The sequence below is a fragment of the Mauremys mutica genome, chromosome 7 (assembly GCF_020497125.1).
Source record: "Mauremys mutica isolate MM-2020 ecotype Southern chromosome 7, ASM2049712v1, whole genome shotgun sequence".
NCBI classification, from domain to species: Eukaryota; Metazoa; Chordata; order Testudines; family Geoemydidae; genus Mauremys; species Mauremys mutica.
The window spans coordinates 18,303,777-18,319,904 of NC_059078.1; the positions used below are offsets into that span (position 1 = coordinate 18,303,777).

General features: G+C 41.7%; 2 protein-coding genes and 1 non-coding gene across 6 annotated transcripts in view; 1 reads left to right on the top strand and 2 right to left on the bottom strand.

The window, feature by feature from the left end:
* The window catches only part of LOC123374083 (cullin-associated NEDD8-dissociated protein 1-like), a 32,040-nt gene extending 25,020 nt beyond the window's left edge, over positions 1 to 7,020 (top strand). For all 3 annotated transcript variants that reach the window (XM_045023541.1, XM_045023543.1, XM_045023542.1), the window contains exons 12-15: positions 417 to 586; positions 820 to 984; positions 3,985 to 4,092; positions 5,425 to 7,020. In XM_045023541.1, the coding sequence (XP_044879476.1) occupies positions 417 to 586; positions 820 to 984; positions 3,985 to 4,092; positions 5,425 to 5,652 (671 nt within the window). In that variant the 3' untranslated portion in view covers positions 5,653 to 7,020. The remainder of the gene's footprint in view (positions 1 to 416; positions 587 to 819; positions 985 to 3,984; positions 4,093 to 5,424) is intronic.
* A 946-nt stretch (positions 7,021 to 7,966) lies between these two features.
* RPL32 (ribosomal protein L32) lies at positions 7,967 to 14,284 on the bottom strand. Of its 2 annotated transcripts, XM_045023546.1 has the most exons (5): positions 14,164 to 14,213; positions 11,915 to 12,024; positions 11,221 to 11,321; positions 10,733 to 10,914; positions 7,967 to 8,148 (listed from the first exon to the last, which is right to left on the bottom strand). In XM_045023546.1, the coding sequence occupies exons 3-5, from the start codon at positions 11,314 to 11,316 to the stop codon at positions 8,019 to 8,021; spliced, it is 408 nt and encodes a 135-aa protein (XP_044879481.1). In that variant the 5' UTR covers positions 11,317 to 11,321; positions 11,915 to 12,024; positions 14,164 to 14,213; the 3' UTR covers positions 7,967 to 8,018. The 2 variants fall into 2 exon arrangements, with proteins under 2 accessions (XP_044879481.1, XP_044879479.1); XM_045023544.1 differs by lacking the exon at positions 11,915 to 12,024 and having other exon boundaries at positions 14,164 to 14,284.
* LOC123375239 lies at positions 11,388 to 11,527 on the bottom strand. Its single transcript, XR_006581361.1, has one exon. It is a non-coding gene; the product is annotated as a small nucleolar RNA SNORA7 (small nucleolar RNA).
* Positions 14,285 to 16,128: the final 1,844 nt, after the last annotated feature.

The window sequence follows — 16,128 nt, forward strand, 5'->3', positions numbered from 1 at the left end:
TCTGCATCTCAGAGCTATCAAAGAGAAACTGCAAAAACTCTGCTTCAGAGACATCTAGGCTGAGCATCGAAAAGAAACTTCCTCTACAAAAACCTAAGGCTTCTACTTGGACTCTCAGATGAAGTCACTGGTGGCTAGCATCACATTGGTATTTCTATACCCCTGATGTAGCCTGTTGCCTCAAATAGTTTAAATCCTATCCCAGAAAAAGGAAGGGAAAATAGATCTAAATGCATGACGATGTATAAGCTTTGCCTCTAGAATTATTTTTAATAATTGTGTATAAGATTTCTTCATATCCTGGCTCCTTCAAATATCATATGTTACTCTGAGGATCAGCAATAGATAGATCTTGAAGAACTACTAAAACATTGCATTTAATGCTGTCAAACAAATGTTATGCAATTGTCCTGCAGGTGACTTCTTAAAGACTCTTCAGGATCCTGACTTGAATGTTCGACGTGTTGCTTTAGCCATGTTTAATTCTGCTGCTCACAATAAGCCTTCTTTAATCCGAGACATGCTAAACACTGTCCTACCCCACTTATACAATGAAACTAAGATCAGAAGGGAACTGATACGGGAGGTACGTAGACTAGTGCCGCTGCTTCATGAGTTCTGTATGTCAATGTCTTGGTCAACATGGAATTGACAGGCATATCCTGTGATGCTCTCATGAGCAAATAGTTGGGTGGAACCCTTGGGGCTCAGTTGGGTGGGAGAAGAACATCTAGTAGGCATTAACTTGGTAGCCCAAATGTGGCAGTAGGGAGCCTTCCTCACCGATAGTGACCAGGTGTATCATTCTTTCCTTTTAAGGTAGAAATGGGACCGTTCAAGCACACAGTGGATGATGGCCTTGATGTGAGGAAAGCTGCCTTTGAGTGCATGTATTCACTGTTGGAAAGCTGCCTTGACCGACTGGACATCTATGAATACTTGAACCACGTGGAGGATGGACTTAAGGATCATTATGACATTAGGGTAACTTCCTCTCCTTATCTGTTCAAGCGTAGTGGAAGTAACTGGTTTTGATCTTATTTACTACAGTGAAGGCCAGGGCTCAGATTGCGCCGATGTGTGGCAGTGCAGTGCCCGGCACCCTTTTCATGCTGCCTTCTTGTTCTCTAGTATTTAGGCTTCCTCTTATTTAAAAAAAAAAAAGTTACTAGCTGTTACAGTTGCTGTGCTGGCCTTGAAAACATAACCCAGGTGCAACTGATGTACTGATGTCTGCATCAGTTTGCAAAACCTGAAACAATGGCTCTGAAAGGTGTGATATGCCACAGTCAAGGAAGAAGGCCACATTGGTTTAAAAACCTGATCTGATTTAGAGGAGAAGTAAAAGCAGCTGTGAAATATATTCTATAACAAATGGAAGAAAGAGGAATTTGATAGTAATGCATATAAATCAGAAGCTAGGAATTGTAGAAAATTTATAAGGGAAGCAAAGGGGCAGGAGAAATCTATTGCCAGCAGAGTTAAGGACAATAAGAGAGAGTATTTTAAGTATATGAGGAACAAAAATAATTCTGACAATAGTACTGATCCATTACTGGATGGAAATGATAGTTATCAGTAATAATGCAGAAAAGGCAGAAGTGTTTAATAAATATTTCTGTTCTGTATCTGAGGAAAAAACCAGATTGTCTCATCATATGATGATGGTGACACACTAACATCCTCCAGAGATACTAGAGGAAGGGAAAAACAGCAGCTTCTTAAGTCAGACATTTTGAAATCAGCCGGCCCAGATAACTTGTATCCAAGAGTTTTAAAGAGCTGGCTGTGGAGCTCACGGGATGGTAATGTTGATTTTCAATAAGCCTTGGACATCAATCCTAGGCAAGAAAATGGAGCAGCTGATACAGAACTCAATAAAGAATTAAAGGAAAGTACTAAAATGTAATGTCAATCGACATGAATTACTGGAAAACAGAACTAACTTGATACCTTTTTTTTTTTTTAAGTGAGATTACAAGTTTAGTTGATAAAGGTAATTAGCATCTGTAAGGCATTTGACTTGGTACTGCATTACATTTTGATTAAAAAACTGTGCCAATATAAAATTAACATGGCTCATGTTAAATGGACTAAAAGCTGGCTAACTGCTAGGTCTCAAAATATTACTGTAAACAGGGAATTGGCGAGTGGGTGTGGTTCCAGTAGGAGGTTCCAGAGGGGTCTGTTCTTGGCCCTACTCTATGTAACACTTTTATCAGTGACCTGAGAGAAAACATAAAATCATCACTGATGAAGTTTGCAGATGACATTCGGGGGAGCAGTAAATAATGAAGAGGATAGCTCACTGATTCAGAGTGATCTTGGTTCCTTGGTAAACTAGACACAAGTAAACAACAAAGAATATGGGCCTTACTTATAGGGTGGGAGACCCTATCCTGGGAAGCAGCGACTCTGTAAAAGATTTGGGGATCATGGTGGATAATCAGCTGAACATGAGCTGCTAGTGTGAAGCTGTTGCTAAAAGAGCTAATGTGATCCTTGGATACATAAACAGGAATCTTGAGTAGGAGTAGAGAGGTTGTTTTATCTCTGTATTTATCACCGGTGTGACCTGCTGCTGAAATACCGTGTTCTGTTCTGGTGCCCACGATTCAATAAGGATGCTGAAAAATTGGACAAGGTTCCGAGAAGAGCCATGAGAATGATTAAAAGATTAGAAAACCTGCCTATAGTGATACAGACACAAGGAGTTCAATCTATTTAGTTTAACAAAGAGAGTGTTAATGGGTGACTTGATTACAGCCTATAAGTACCTACATAAGGAAGAAATATTTGATAATGGGCTCTTCAATCTAGAAGAGAAAGGTACAATGCGATCCAGTGGCTGAAATTTGAAGCTAGACAAATTCAGATTGGAAATAAGGCATAAATTTTTAACTATGAGAGTAACTACTGGAACAATTTACGAAGGGTTGTAGTGGATTCTCTATCACTGACCATTTTAAATCAAAATGGTATGTTTGTTTTTTTTCTAAAAGATACATTTTAGGAATTATTCTGGGGAAGTTCCATGGCCTAGGCTATACAGGAGGTTGGAGTAGATGATCACAGTGGTCCCGTCTAGCTTTGAAATCTATGACTTTTGTGTGGATGCAATTGCACTAGAATAAAGTGTTCATACTAGTACAGCTTTTTAGAAATAAGCTCTGCTTATGTAATGCTTGTGTATTGGTTCAGCTCTGTCCACATTAGTTTTACCATATGAACATCTGAACAGTTTTCAATCCTTTTAGGGCTGGTCTACGCTCAATTTACTGTCACTTGCATCTTGTAAAAGTACTATCATCTTGTCCCTCTGGCCCCCTTCAAATCTGACTTCTGCTGAGGGCCAGATCCTGTAGTACTCAGTGGGGCAAAATACCCACTGACGTCAAGATTTTGCATGAGAGAAGTCTTAAGGGCTGCAGGATTTGGCTTCTGTTTTTAAATACTCAGAAGGGCCATGTGTATTCTGTAATGCTTTGGAATTTGATGCATACTTATTTTCTAGAATCTAAGCCTTTCTTTTGTCTAAAAGTAGGGACGGCTCTATGTATTTTGCCGCCCCAAGCACAGCAGTTAGGCGGCTTTTGGCAGGCGGTCCGCTGGTAACGCGGATTTGGTGGCATGCCTGCAGGAGGTCCGCTGGCAACACGCCTTCGGTATACCTGCCGCCAAAACTGCGGGACCGGTGGACCTCTTGCAGGCATGCCGCCAAAGGCAGCCTGACTGACACCCCCCATGGCTTGCCGCCCCAGGTACGCGCTTGGTGCGCTGGTGCCTGGAGCCGCCCCTGTCTAAAAGACATACCCTTTATGAGTGCAGAGAAAACCATCCAACAGAGAACAATGCAATGTGATGCGGTGATTTGTCTGAAATTGTTGCAGTAGAGTGCATGGGGACTTGATAGAAGGGTTTTGGGTTCGAGGGGGATCTGAGAGTATTTTAAATCAGCCTTTTTAAAAAAAAAAAATCCTTTAGATGTTGACTTTCATCATGCTGGCTCGACTCTCCACGCTGTGTCCTAATGCTGTTCTACAAAGGCTAGAGCGACTGATTGAACCCCTGCGGGCAACCTGCTCTACTAAGGTAAGATTAAAGGAAAGCTTCAGTTGAGTGTCTGCGATTTTGGAAAAAAGTCAGTACTATGCTTCTCCGTGCAATAGAGACTTTCCAAGATCCGGAAAGCCTACAAGCACCACTGCTTTGGGACTGCAGGCTGGGTCTTAATCCCTGGTGAAAGCAAGAATTTCACATTTGTAATAAAACAAAAATTAAATGTTTCTGAAAGGTCTGGTGCCTTAGACAATTTGTCAGAACTTGCTGAAAATGAGCCAATTTGGGGCCTACAATAGCTAAAATATTTGTTATGGAATGGAATTTTTGTCACAAGTTCTTAAAAACTAGACCTTTGCAGAAAATATTTAAAGTAATAAATGGTGCTGTGGTCTAGAGGTTAAACTCAACCTACTTAAATCATAGTTGGCTTATTTCCATACTTGCAGTAAATAGCACTCAAGATCACTTGAGTTTTGAGACTTCAGTTGTTGTTCTGCTCTGAAAAAATGACTATCAAAATGTGATGTTCCATGTTTATGGCTTTGAAATATTTCTGTATCAGACTTGCTCAATTACTAAATAAAAGGATGGGTTTTCAAACTGCCATCCCTGCAAAGTCAGCTTGCACGTTGCAACCAGTAACACATATTCTATAATAGGAACTAAAACAGCTCTGCTGATGTGCAAGCCACAATAGAATCCAGCTCCCTCTCCCATAGCTGTGTTGGCTTTGCAGGTGTAAAAAAACACTTAATACAAAGCAAATTTATTTTCAGGAAAGTATTCAGCATGCATATAGCAGGGTGATGTTTAGTTGCCATTTTTACCTAATTCTAGACTTTTATGGTGAAGAGACATTAAAACCAAGCCGTGAAAAAGTAACCACAGCTGCTAGATTTCATGTAATAGTATTAACTTCACATATAGGTGGAGCAATTATAATTGAGGTCATGAATACCTTGGCTGCCAATAGGAAATTTAGTTTTGTTGATTAGTTTGGTCAGGTTTTATTATTTTAGATGTGTAACTTAAACGGATGTATCTATGTAGCACTTGCTAATGGAGATGTGTGTAGGTATCAAGGCAGAAATAGCCTTTTGTGAATACATGTACATAATTTAGCTTGTTCATAATCATCATAATGATAAAGTACCACTACTGTGGGCATTTTCAACAATGCTCAGTGTCTGTTTAATTCTGCTCTCTCTGAATCAGTTAGGTCCACGTGGATTGCTTTTGAAAAGTCACCATAAATTCCTCTCCAGTTAGAAAATATCCCACCTCTGACTCCCTCCCACTTCAACTGTGTGTATGTTCATCGTTTTCCAGATCCCATTTAAGGACGGTATTTTATTTTTTTAGGTAAAAGCTGGTTCAGTGAAACAGGAATTTGAAAAGCAGGATGAACTGAAACGGTCAGCGATGAGGGCAGTAGCTGCTCTACTAACCATCCCTGAAGTAGAGAAAAGTCCAGTGATGGCTGAATTTTCTTCTCAGATCAGAGCCAATCCTGAAATGGCTTCACTCTATGAAAGCATTCAGAAGGATTCAGCTTCGTTACCTACCACAGAATCAATGGACACGAATTAAAGTCCTCTGTATCCTTCCCCTATCCCCCTCCTCCCCCCACAACACGTATAAGTGAAACAGATGCTGCATAAGCAGGCAGAAGAATGTCTCAAAGCTAGCCTCAGCTTCAAAAAAAGTTTATGCTGTTTAAGAAAATGGCAGCTAGTTCAGCTACACGAATCAGACTTCTGATTAAATAAGCTGGCAATGAGACTAAGGTTAAAAGGGCTGTGTGCTGCAGAGGGAGTGAAAAACAAGTATATTAAATTATTCAGCATGTTATTAAAGGGCTTAAGTGAGGCCATCTGTATTTACTATTACAATTCATTACTGAAAAATAGAAACTGTCTCTTGGAAGTTTCCCACCTTTGTAGCATTTCTAGCACTACCATTTTGAATAAGGACAGTGGTTTAAAGGCAACTTAGTTTTCATTTTTGCCATTACACATGTATTTCTATCCAAAATAACTTGTCTGCAGAAGGTCTTTATCCTTTTCACTAGACTACACTGGTTTAAAAATTAAGAGCAAATGTCCTGAAACTCAGAACGTTAAGTGGCAGTACCACAGCTGTTTTCAAAATTGACACCCCACACTAAGATATTAGCTAATGTTTACTATAAACTGCATTTGAGTAGAATTTATCTTTCAAGCTTTACTGCTTTTCAGTGTAGCTAACTTCACAATTTGATTGCTATTCTGGTAATTTTTATGACAGCAAAAGGCAAATAAAGCTCACTCTTGATTTTTCATTCTCAAGAAGTTTGACCGTACAAAGTAACCAAGTGTCTTCCAAAATAGAATGGCATCTGTTTAATTGTAATTTTAATTTTCCACAAAAAGTATTTCTTTAATCTTTTTATATATACAGCAGTCTTTTCCCGTATTAAGTTGGCAGCAGTGTTCCACTGGGTAACTAGACTCTTGGTTGTGACTGTCAGATACCAAAGCATTGATGTATTCCAAACTGTAGTCGTTAGAACTAAAGAAATACAGCATATGGCTGCAGAAGAGACCTGCCTTCAGTATTCTGGTATCACATATCTAGTAAAATAGTATAAGGCAACTACTAAGTTGCATGAATGTAAATGAGCTCTTTTGCACACCATACAAGAACTTAGTGTCATTAGTTGTCTTGCTCAAATCCTGCCCTGCACAGGGAAAATTCTGTAACAGGAATGACAGATGGAGTAATGGCAAACCAGAGAATGAAGCCATAACACTTCTTGCAGACATGGATTTGTAATCTTTCACTGCAGGTTGCTTCCTGTTTTTGACTGAGTGGTTAGCGTGAAACATTTTAACTGTCCTGTTTATAGTGCAGACAGAGACCTTTCCCCTTGGTATGAGTGGCATCCTAGGAAAATAAAGATGTATTTTTGAAGCTGTATCTGCTCCTCTGTTTCAATATTTAATAGAAGTAAAACATTTGGTTAACCACAGCATTTCAACTATGCTGCTCCTAGTCCCTGCCCCTTAAACTACTGTAGGGAGATATCACATGAGTATATTTCAGAAGACTTAAATTTATTCCTTTTCTATTAATTCTCCCAAGATTGCATTCCCTATGCTATGCTCCAACACTGCAAGCTTCAGGGGCAGGTATCCCCTCCCAGTTATAGCACAGAATCTTTCCTTTGCTCTAAAGCATTAGGTATTAGCAGGTACTGTTCTGCTAGTAGTTAACTGATGCAAGTCATCTATACACAGTATTGAGTTGCAGCATCATGGAGTTTAAAAAACAAAACAAAAACACCCTACACTTAACTACAAGAACTTGCTAAGATAATGGGCAAGTGTCCCAGTCAGGAAGATTTATACTAGTCTTAACCATGCAGCATGGTGTACTACTCTACTTCCTGGAATTAGTGCTCCTTAGCAGAAGTAGCAGTGGGGCAATTCAAGGGCTGCTGTACTCCCATTCCCCTTTCAGCTTCCTAGCCTGAGTCTTTACATTCAAAAAGATGCTATAATTCCCCCCCAATGGAACAGGAAGTGAACAGGCAGTTTAGAAATGTTCTAGACCAAGTATAACAGTATTCACTATAGGAGGCCTCATTTTGAATTCAATAAGCTTTCTACACTTATGCATGAAATAAGGACCTGAAGACTTGCACTGGTACTGAACTAGCCTTCATTTTCCTAGTGTAACTTCACACCAAAGCAATACTGCAGTTCCTTCCCTCCACCTTTAAGAACAGCACAGGAGGAAAACTGAAGTGTTCAGTCTGCCTTTAGTCTCACTTTTTCCACTAGTATTTCATAGGGAGAGGAAATCTTCATTGAGGTCTGGTCTGATGAAGACTTAATATAACCATTCAACACACACCATCACATTGTGGCTTTTTTGTATTTTATTAAATACAGTTACACAAAGGAGGAGCCCGTTTATTCGTTTTCCTCACTGCGCAGTCTGGCATTTGGATTGGTGATCTTGATAGCAAGCTGAGCTGCTCGTTCCACAATTACCTTGCGGTTCTTGGAGGAAACATTGTGAGCAATCTCTGCACAATAAGACCTATTAAAATATGAATATAGATACATAATCAGTATTTCAGCAGCATAAAGCAGGCCAATATTCAATTCACAGCTGGGGGGGGGAATCTCCCCCCTTTTAAGCAGCACAGGAATGGAAATATTGAGCTAAGTGTGCATGCATTGTGTAGGAAGAGAACAAGCAAGCAGTTAAAGTATTCTTGCAAGAAAGTTAAAATAAATACTTGAACCAAATATAGTATTAGCTGTTGGCCGCTGAGAATTCATGATTTAAGCAGTTAGAAATAAACAGGTTATTAAAGTGTACACATAGTGCCTCGTGCAAAAAAACTCCTCTGCAACTTTCTTCTAGACTATTTATAACTGGGACTAAGTAGGCTTAAGTTTGAATGTAAACATTAAATCTAAATTCTGAACACACCATGTTAGTTGAAAGATCAGTTTAAGTTTTAATCTGGTATTTTAGCAAAATCTACATCTCACAAATATTCCACTTGCACTTCGTTTCCTTTCTCCATTTCTCATCTGCCCACTGCTGTAGAAGATTAACTCTTGCAGATCACAAAATATTAGTACCAGCTTCCTGCTCCCAAGTAGCAACACACTCCCCCCTACCCTGCTACTGAACTGTTTGCTATTCTCTTCTTCAAATGCCAACTGCATTTTCCTCTCCTGATCCCACTTCTCTGCATATCTCTGTAACATCCTCAGATCGAGTTACTGCTGGAATAAGGCAGCGCAGATCCAATGAAAACAGCCAGGTTGCATCCACTCATGTCATTAGTGACTCAAGCCCTACCACTGATAGTTCCAACTCAGTTTCCTTGTGGGGCTCAGTTTAGTTACAGCAAAATGTAATACATAGTTAGAAAACGCAATTCAAAGTATACCAGGGACCAAATATGTTTCCTGCAATACACAAGTCAGATGCATTTACAAGGATAAAAGGTTACCGTTTAAAGAATTGTCTGACATTTTATAAAGCCTCTATTAACTACTACATATGCCTATGATCTTCTGCATGTGCAATTTTTAGCAAATACTGTATTAAGAAAAATGCAATCAACACATTATTCCTAAATCATTACTGTGTTTCCACCGTGTCCTTATAGCACTGAAATGTCAAGTTGATGAAAGCAAATCCATCTGCCTAGTACTATTTTCTAGGATGCTGCTGCTGCAGCAGTTTGTAGACATGGAGGTATTCAGCACATTATCGGGGTCTGATTTGGCACTTAAGTTAAGGGAGGTTGTGGAATCCCCATCACTGGAGGTTTTAAAGAACAGATTAGACAAACCAGTCAGGAAAGGCCTAGTTATACTTGGTCCTGCTCAGCATTAGAGTTAATGAGGACTACAGGACTTCTCCAGGGCCCTTCCGCCCTACATTTTTATGGTTCTATAATGTAGTTACTCAGGAAGCCTGTATCACAAGAATAAGATCAATCTACAAAAGCCTATACAAAGCAAAGTTTAGGGTTTGTTTAATCAAAGTTCAAAATTACTTCTACCCTTTGAATGTTTGATCATAAAATGATTTCTCCTAAAGGCTGAAGATGATGCACTGTACTTAAATAGAACGTTTAACGTCCCAGGAAGAGGACATAACTGAAGGGGAAACAGGAAGGCAGGCACAGCCAAGATACTGTTCTTTTAAGCCAGGTGTTCTCAAGCTCTCTCCACCTTGGACCCCAAAACTCAAATACAACCTTGTTTCTTGACCCCAATTCCCAAAATCCTTTATGGTCACATCTTACAGTCCTTTGTTGTTCCCAAAAAACCCACGGTATTACAGGAACCGCAAGAAACCATGGCTTGGTTTAGAGCTGGAGGGTACAGGCTGGTCAGCAAGCTGATATTGCCGAGGGATAGGAATGCTGTACAAGGGTGGTTAGAGCAGTAGCGGGCTAGGGCTAGTTTCAGTTCATCCCCTCCCCCATTCTGCTCCAGGAAGGTTCCACTTAGAGATGTCAAGGAGCTGAATACTTCGATAAGCAGGACTGCATGTTCATCCTCTTATGCACGTCAGTAGTGCTCAAAGGCCTCCACACATGATTGAGGCCCCAATGAGCTAAGGCACTGAATGATTAAAGGTAATAAAAGGTAATAATTTGAGATATACCAATCTCCTAGAACTGGAAGGGACCTCGAAAGGTCATCGAGTCCAGCCCCCTGTCTTCACTAGCAGGACCAATTTTTGCCCCAGATTCCTAAGTGGCCTCCTCAAGGATTGAACTCTCAACCCTGGGTTTAGCAGGCCAATGCTCAAACCACTGAGCTATGTATGGCATGGTACTTCCTAGGCACAAAGCATGGTATAGATGGGCAACAAGAGGGAGCAGCTCCAGCGAGAGGCAAAGGCAGGAAAAAAAGAACAGAGCATCTCACTCAGGCTTAAAATCTAGCAGCTTCTAACCATTTCACTCGATCTCTCCCCTCCCTTACAACCTGCCCTGGACTCCTGCCCCCCACCCCGCCCCTTGAAAACCTTGATTTTGATCACAAAATTACAACAGAACCAAAGTATAAACATGCATCACAGAATACCAGGGTTGGGTTAAGACAAACATTTTGAATGAGTTTTAAAGAGATCTTTCCCAACTTACTTGTTACTCATCATCAGCACCTCAAGTTCTTTGACATTGTGGACCAGAAACTTTTTGAATCCTGTGGGCAGCATGTGTTTCGTCTTTCTATTGCTACCATAACCAATGTTGGGCATCAAGATTTGGCCCTTGAACCTCCTGCGAGCTCTGTTATCAATACCTCTTGGTTTACGCCAGTTGCGCTAGGGAAATGCAAGCAAGTTTTAAGAATACAATTGCACAATCATTAAAAATAAATCCAAAGATTCAGGGTGAACATGGTCTTTTTCAATCAAACATTTCTCACACCCTCCAACATTACAAGCACATCTGCAAGGAACCTCTACCATAGTGTTATTACAGAAAATCCACATTTCTGATTCTTGATAATTAAAGGGACTTTTTATGTTTTACCTCATAACAACTCCTAAATATAGTCACTTCTCAGGCTTTAAGATTTAGACACCTTTCCAAAAAGTTTTTTTTTTTGGGTTCAGAGGGACGCATACCTTGATCTTGACATAGCGATCTGACTGATGGCGGATGAACTTCTTGGTTCTCTTCTTGACGATCTTAGGTTTCACCAGGGGTCTGAGGGCAGGCATGGTGTCTAAGGTAGATAAAACACGGATAAGAAAGGACACAGAACAAGATGGCAATAAGTTCTCTCTCTCAAACCTGTAGCAGATTGCCTTCCATTAACTAGCCACTTCCAAAGCTAGTAATGGAATGGGTATTCCTCTGCAGTAGTTCTCCCTCCTGCTTCCGAAGCTGGAAGAGTACTGAAAGCTCTCCAGAGGCGGTCCCGGGGAGGTCCCATTTTGCCCACACGAGTCAAAATTACTTGGGAATAAAATGTCTTTGCAAGTTGTATCAAAGAACTTGCACAAGATGTTTTTAGGAGCTTAATTCCCAAATGATCCCACCCATCCTCCCAGTTCTGTGGTTGTTGCTGGACTCCTTCCAGTTTGTGCCTAAACTGCTGAGTCTAAAAAGCCACCCTTGCAACATGTACTAGTTTCCAGTCCATAGAAACTAGAAAACTAACTATAATCTTGCCCCCCTTCCCGGCTAGATCTCTCCAGTAAAGCCTCAACAGATGCTATTTCAATTTCAGTTGTGTGTCCATTAAAGAACTTTTTGGTTTCCCCTGTGCAATGCAATAACTCCCTCTAGCATTAACCCTCAAGGCCTTTCCCTTACCTACAGCAAGGCTCCCACTTCCACTGGCCAACACAGTGGCTTATGCAACCACTTTAAACTGGGATTTCCAGTGCGATCTTGGTTGACTAGAGGTGAACGACGCTCATATACTAGGATGTTCAGCACAGTAGTATAAAGAGATTAGACAGCGACGTCCGCGCGATCACTCGTGTGAGCAATTACAGACTGGTAAGTCTAACGTCGGTACCGGGCAAATTAGTTGAAACAATAGTAAAGAATAAAATTGTCAGACACATAGAAAAACAAACTCTTGAGCAATAGTCAACATGGTTTCTGTAAAGGGAAATCGTGTCTTACTAATCTATTAGAGTTCTTTGAAGGGGTAAAAAACATGTGGACAAGGGGGATCTGGTGGACATAGTGTACTTAGATTTCCAGAAAGCCTTTGACAAGGTCCCTCACCAAAGGCTCTTACGTAAATTAAGCTGTCATGGGATAAAAGGGAAGGTCCTTTAATGGATTGAGAACTGGTTAAAGGACAGGGAACAAAGGATAGGAATTAATGGTAAATTCTCAGAATGGAGAGGGGTAACTAGTGGTGTTCCCCAAGGGTCAGTCCTAGGACCAATCCTATTCAATTTATTCATAAATGATCTGGAGAAAGGGGTAAACAGTGAGGTGGCAAAGTTTGCAGATGATACTAAACTACTCAAGATAGTTAAGACCAAAGCAGATTGTGAAGAACTTCAAAAAGATCTCACAAAACTAAGTGATTGGGCAACAAAATGTCAAATGAAATTTAATGTGGATAAATGTAAAGTAATGCACATTGGAAAAAATAACCCCAACTATACATACAACATGATGGGGGCTAATTTAGCTACAACGAGTCAGGAAAAAGATCTTGGCGTTATCGTGGATAGCTCTCTGAAGATGTCCACGCAGTGTGCAGAGGCGGTCAAAAAAGCAAACAGGATGTTAGGAATAATTAAAAAGGGGATAGAGAATAAGACTGAGAATATATTATTGCCCTTATATAAATCCATCTCAAATACTGTGTACAGATGTGGTCTCCTCACCTCAAAAAAGATATTCTAGCACTAGAAAAGGTTCAGAAAAGAGCAACTAAAATGATTAGGGGTTTAGAGAGGGTCCCATATGAGGAAAGATTAAAGAGGCTAGGACTCTTCAGTTTGGAAAAGAGAAGACTAAGGGGGGATATGATAGAGGTATATAAAATCATGAGTGATATTGAGAAAGTGGATAAGGAAAAGTTATTTACTTATTCCCATAATACAAGAACTAGGGGTCACCAAATGAAATTAATAGGCAGCAGGTTTAAAACAAATAAAAGGAAGTTCTTCTTCATGCAGCGCACAGTCAACTTGTGGAACTCCTTACCTGAGGAGGTTGTGAAGGCTAGGACTATAACAATGTTTAAAAGGGGACTGGATAAATTCATGGTGGCTAAGTCCATAAACGGCTATTAGCCAGGATGGGTAAGAATGGTGTCCCTAGCCTCTGTTCGTCAGAGGATGGAGATGGATGGCAGGAGAGAGATCACTTGATCATTGCCTGTTAGGTTCACTCCCTCAGGGGCACCTGGCATTGGCCACTGTCGGTAGACAGATACTGGGCTAGATGGACCTTTGGTCTGACCCGGTACGGCCTTTCTTATGTTAGTCAATTACCGCTCAGTGGGAGAAGGGCATTTGGGGGACCCTAGTGGGTTCCCTGCGATCACGCTCCTCTCCTCCCCCCCAAGCAGTTCTCTGCTGCTGGGTGTCCAGGCGCACAGCCAAGGCGACACTGGAGCCCCTGCAGGGATGGGGGACAAGGCCCCGTTTCCCCAAGCCGCAGCCCCAGCGCCCCCACCCTTCGGAGACGCACCCGCCGCCCCCCGGGGAGCCCAGAGCGGGGAGGGAGGAGGAAGAAAGCACCGGTCACCCAGCGCTGGGGCCCAGGGGGTCTCCTGCTCCCCCAGGGCCGGGGAACGACTCCCCCTTCAGTCGGGGAGCCCAGAACTCGCCCCTCCCGGGGCGGCCCACCACATCCCCAGGCTCGCCTAGCCCCCCTGCCCCGGATCCCGCCCCCGAACCCGGCTCGGCCGCCAGGCGACCCCCCGGCGCCGCGGCCTGGGCCCCGCGGCCACCGTCCCTCGCCCCCGCCGGGAAATACCCCGGAGCGCTAACGGAGGGAGCCGCCAACGGGCCTTGGGAGGCTGCAGGGCCAGGCTGGCGGGTGCCCAGGCACCGATGGCGACAGATCCGGACCGGCGCGGCACTTACCAGTTCCTAATGGCGGCCACCCTGAGAGGCAGCGCCGCTGAGAGAGAGAGAGCGGGCGAGCGCGCGGGCTGATGAGGTAACTCCTGCAGGTCCTGGCAGGCCAGATCCCTGATCAGGACCCAGAAAGGGGGACTCTGAACCAGCCTCCTAACCCTAGTAACTACGATGGTTAGATGAAGATCGGAGAGTATTTATTTAAGAGAATAACAGATTTTAAAATGACTCGTAGTTTTTCTACAATAATAGCAACTATAATCTGCCAGGACCTATCCCAAGTAACTTCCGCCAACGGCATAGGCAACAGCCAGAGGAGCGAGAATGAAGCTACTTCCGCCAGGACTGATACCACTGTCTGACGGCCATCTAGTGGCAGGTTTCGGATACTGCAGCGTTGATGCCACATGGCACCCAAGGACAGATTACTGAGGTTTTGGCTGTATTAATTTATTTACTTTTTTCATTTTAACAACACTTTTTTTCCTGCGTCTTCATGGGAAATTCTCAGGTAACAAAGCTTCAAATATTAATTGTTGGTTGCATAAAATGTTGCTTTACAAAAATCAATTTTTATAATAATGTAATATTAATAAATATATCTATATAAACTCTTTACAATGTATTTTCTAATAATATTAAGGATTTTTCTTAATTTTTAGGGACGTTTCCAGATCAAATATTTCTTAAATGTCTGTTTCTTGCTAGTGTTGTCAACTTTTTGCTTTTTTTATCACAGGAAGCAAACTGTTAGTGTTTTTCTCAAAGCTCATCCTTTACGCAATGTTTAATTTTCTGCGTTTCACTTTGGTTTCAGTCCTCCTGCAACTAGATCCAGTTGGATCATGCAATTAGTGATATTTTTTGATAGGATGTAAAACTAATCTGGGAAGTTTTGGCTGCCCTGGTAATTAGAAACCACCTGGCATTTATCGCAAGACTAGCTCTTTGCCCTGTGGATTTAACCAAATCTAGGTACAGTAACTGCATTCTAGGCTTTGGGAGAATTTGACAGTCACTATAGGTTACCAGCAAAGGAATAAATTGGTATTTTTCTAATAATTTTACTTTAGTGTGAGATTAGCCTATATGGCTGGGATTAAGTCCACAGGGAGGTTGTTTGCTGCCTCTCTTCTTATAGGATGCACCTGGGAGGTCCAGGTATCTACCCCCATAGGGCTGAACCATAAAATGAAATGAGTCAATGGATTCTAAGCAGGGATCCAAGTGGGGCTCTGTTGAGTGGATGTACTTTTAGAGAACCCTGGGATTAGAATGTTCTTAAAGCTTTCAATGGTATATCAAGTCTTTAGGAACATATTTTATCTGTTTATACCTTTTCCTTCAGAATCCCATTTATACCTTTGCTAAGCTTGTTTGAGGCTTCTATCATATTTTTGTAAGATCCTATCTCTAGCCATTCCCGTAGGGATATTTTAGTTCTAGATTCCAGTCTTGCAAGCACCTATGTAACTGTTTTAACTTTAAACTCCTGAGTAGACTCCTGGAGTGACTGGGACTACTCATGCACTTAAAGTTAAGTATCTGCATAAGGGGGGCCTTAATTATGGCTTTAAGCTCTGTGTGGAGCAGGGGTTATTAGAGGAGCACAGACTGAGAAGTTGTAAAGACTACCACACCAACCTGCTTCCTGGTGTATTTCAATAGTAGCAGATGATGCCTGCAAAGCACTCTGGGATCTCTTGGGATGTTATACTTTGTAATTTTCTGTTAAAATAGCAGCACACCGCTGGTCATTTGCTCCTGGTCACACATTTCCCCAGCCGTGCAGTTAATCATCAGTTAACGTTCCACTCAAGCCTGATCAGTATTAACACATGCTGGCGCATTCTCTTGAATTTCACTTGGGTCGCTAAGCAATGAAGTAGGTTCGTTCAGCCTGCTCAGCAGACATCACCGTTAGAATTGTAAACTCTGAAAGTTTCCAATGTGACTAGTGATTTAACAATT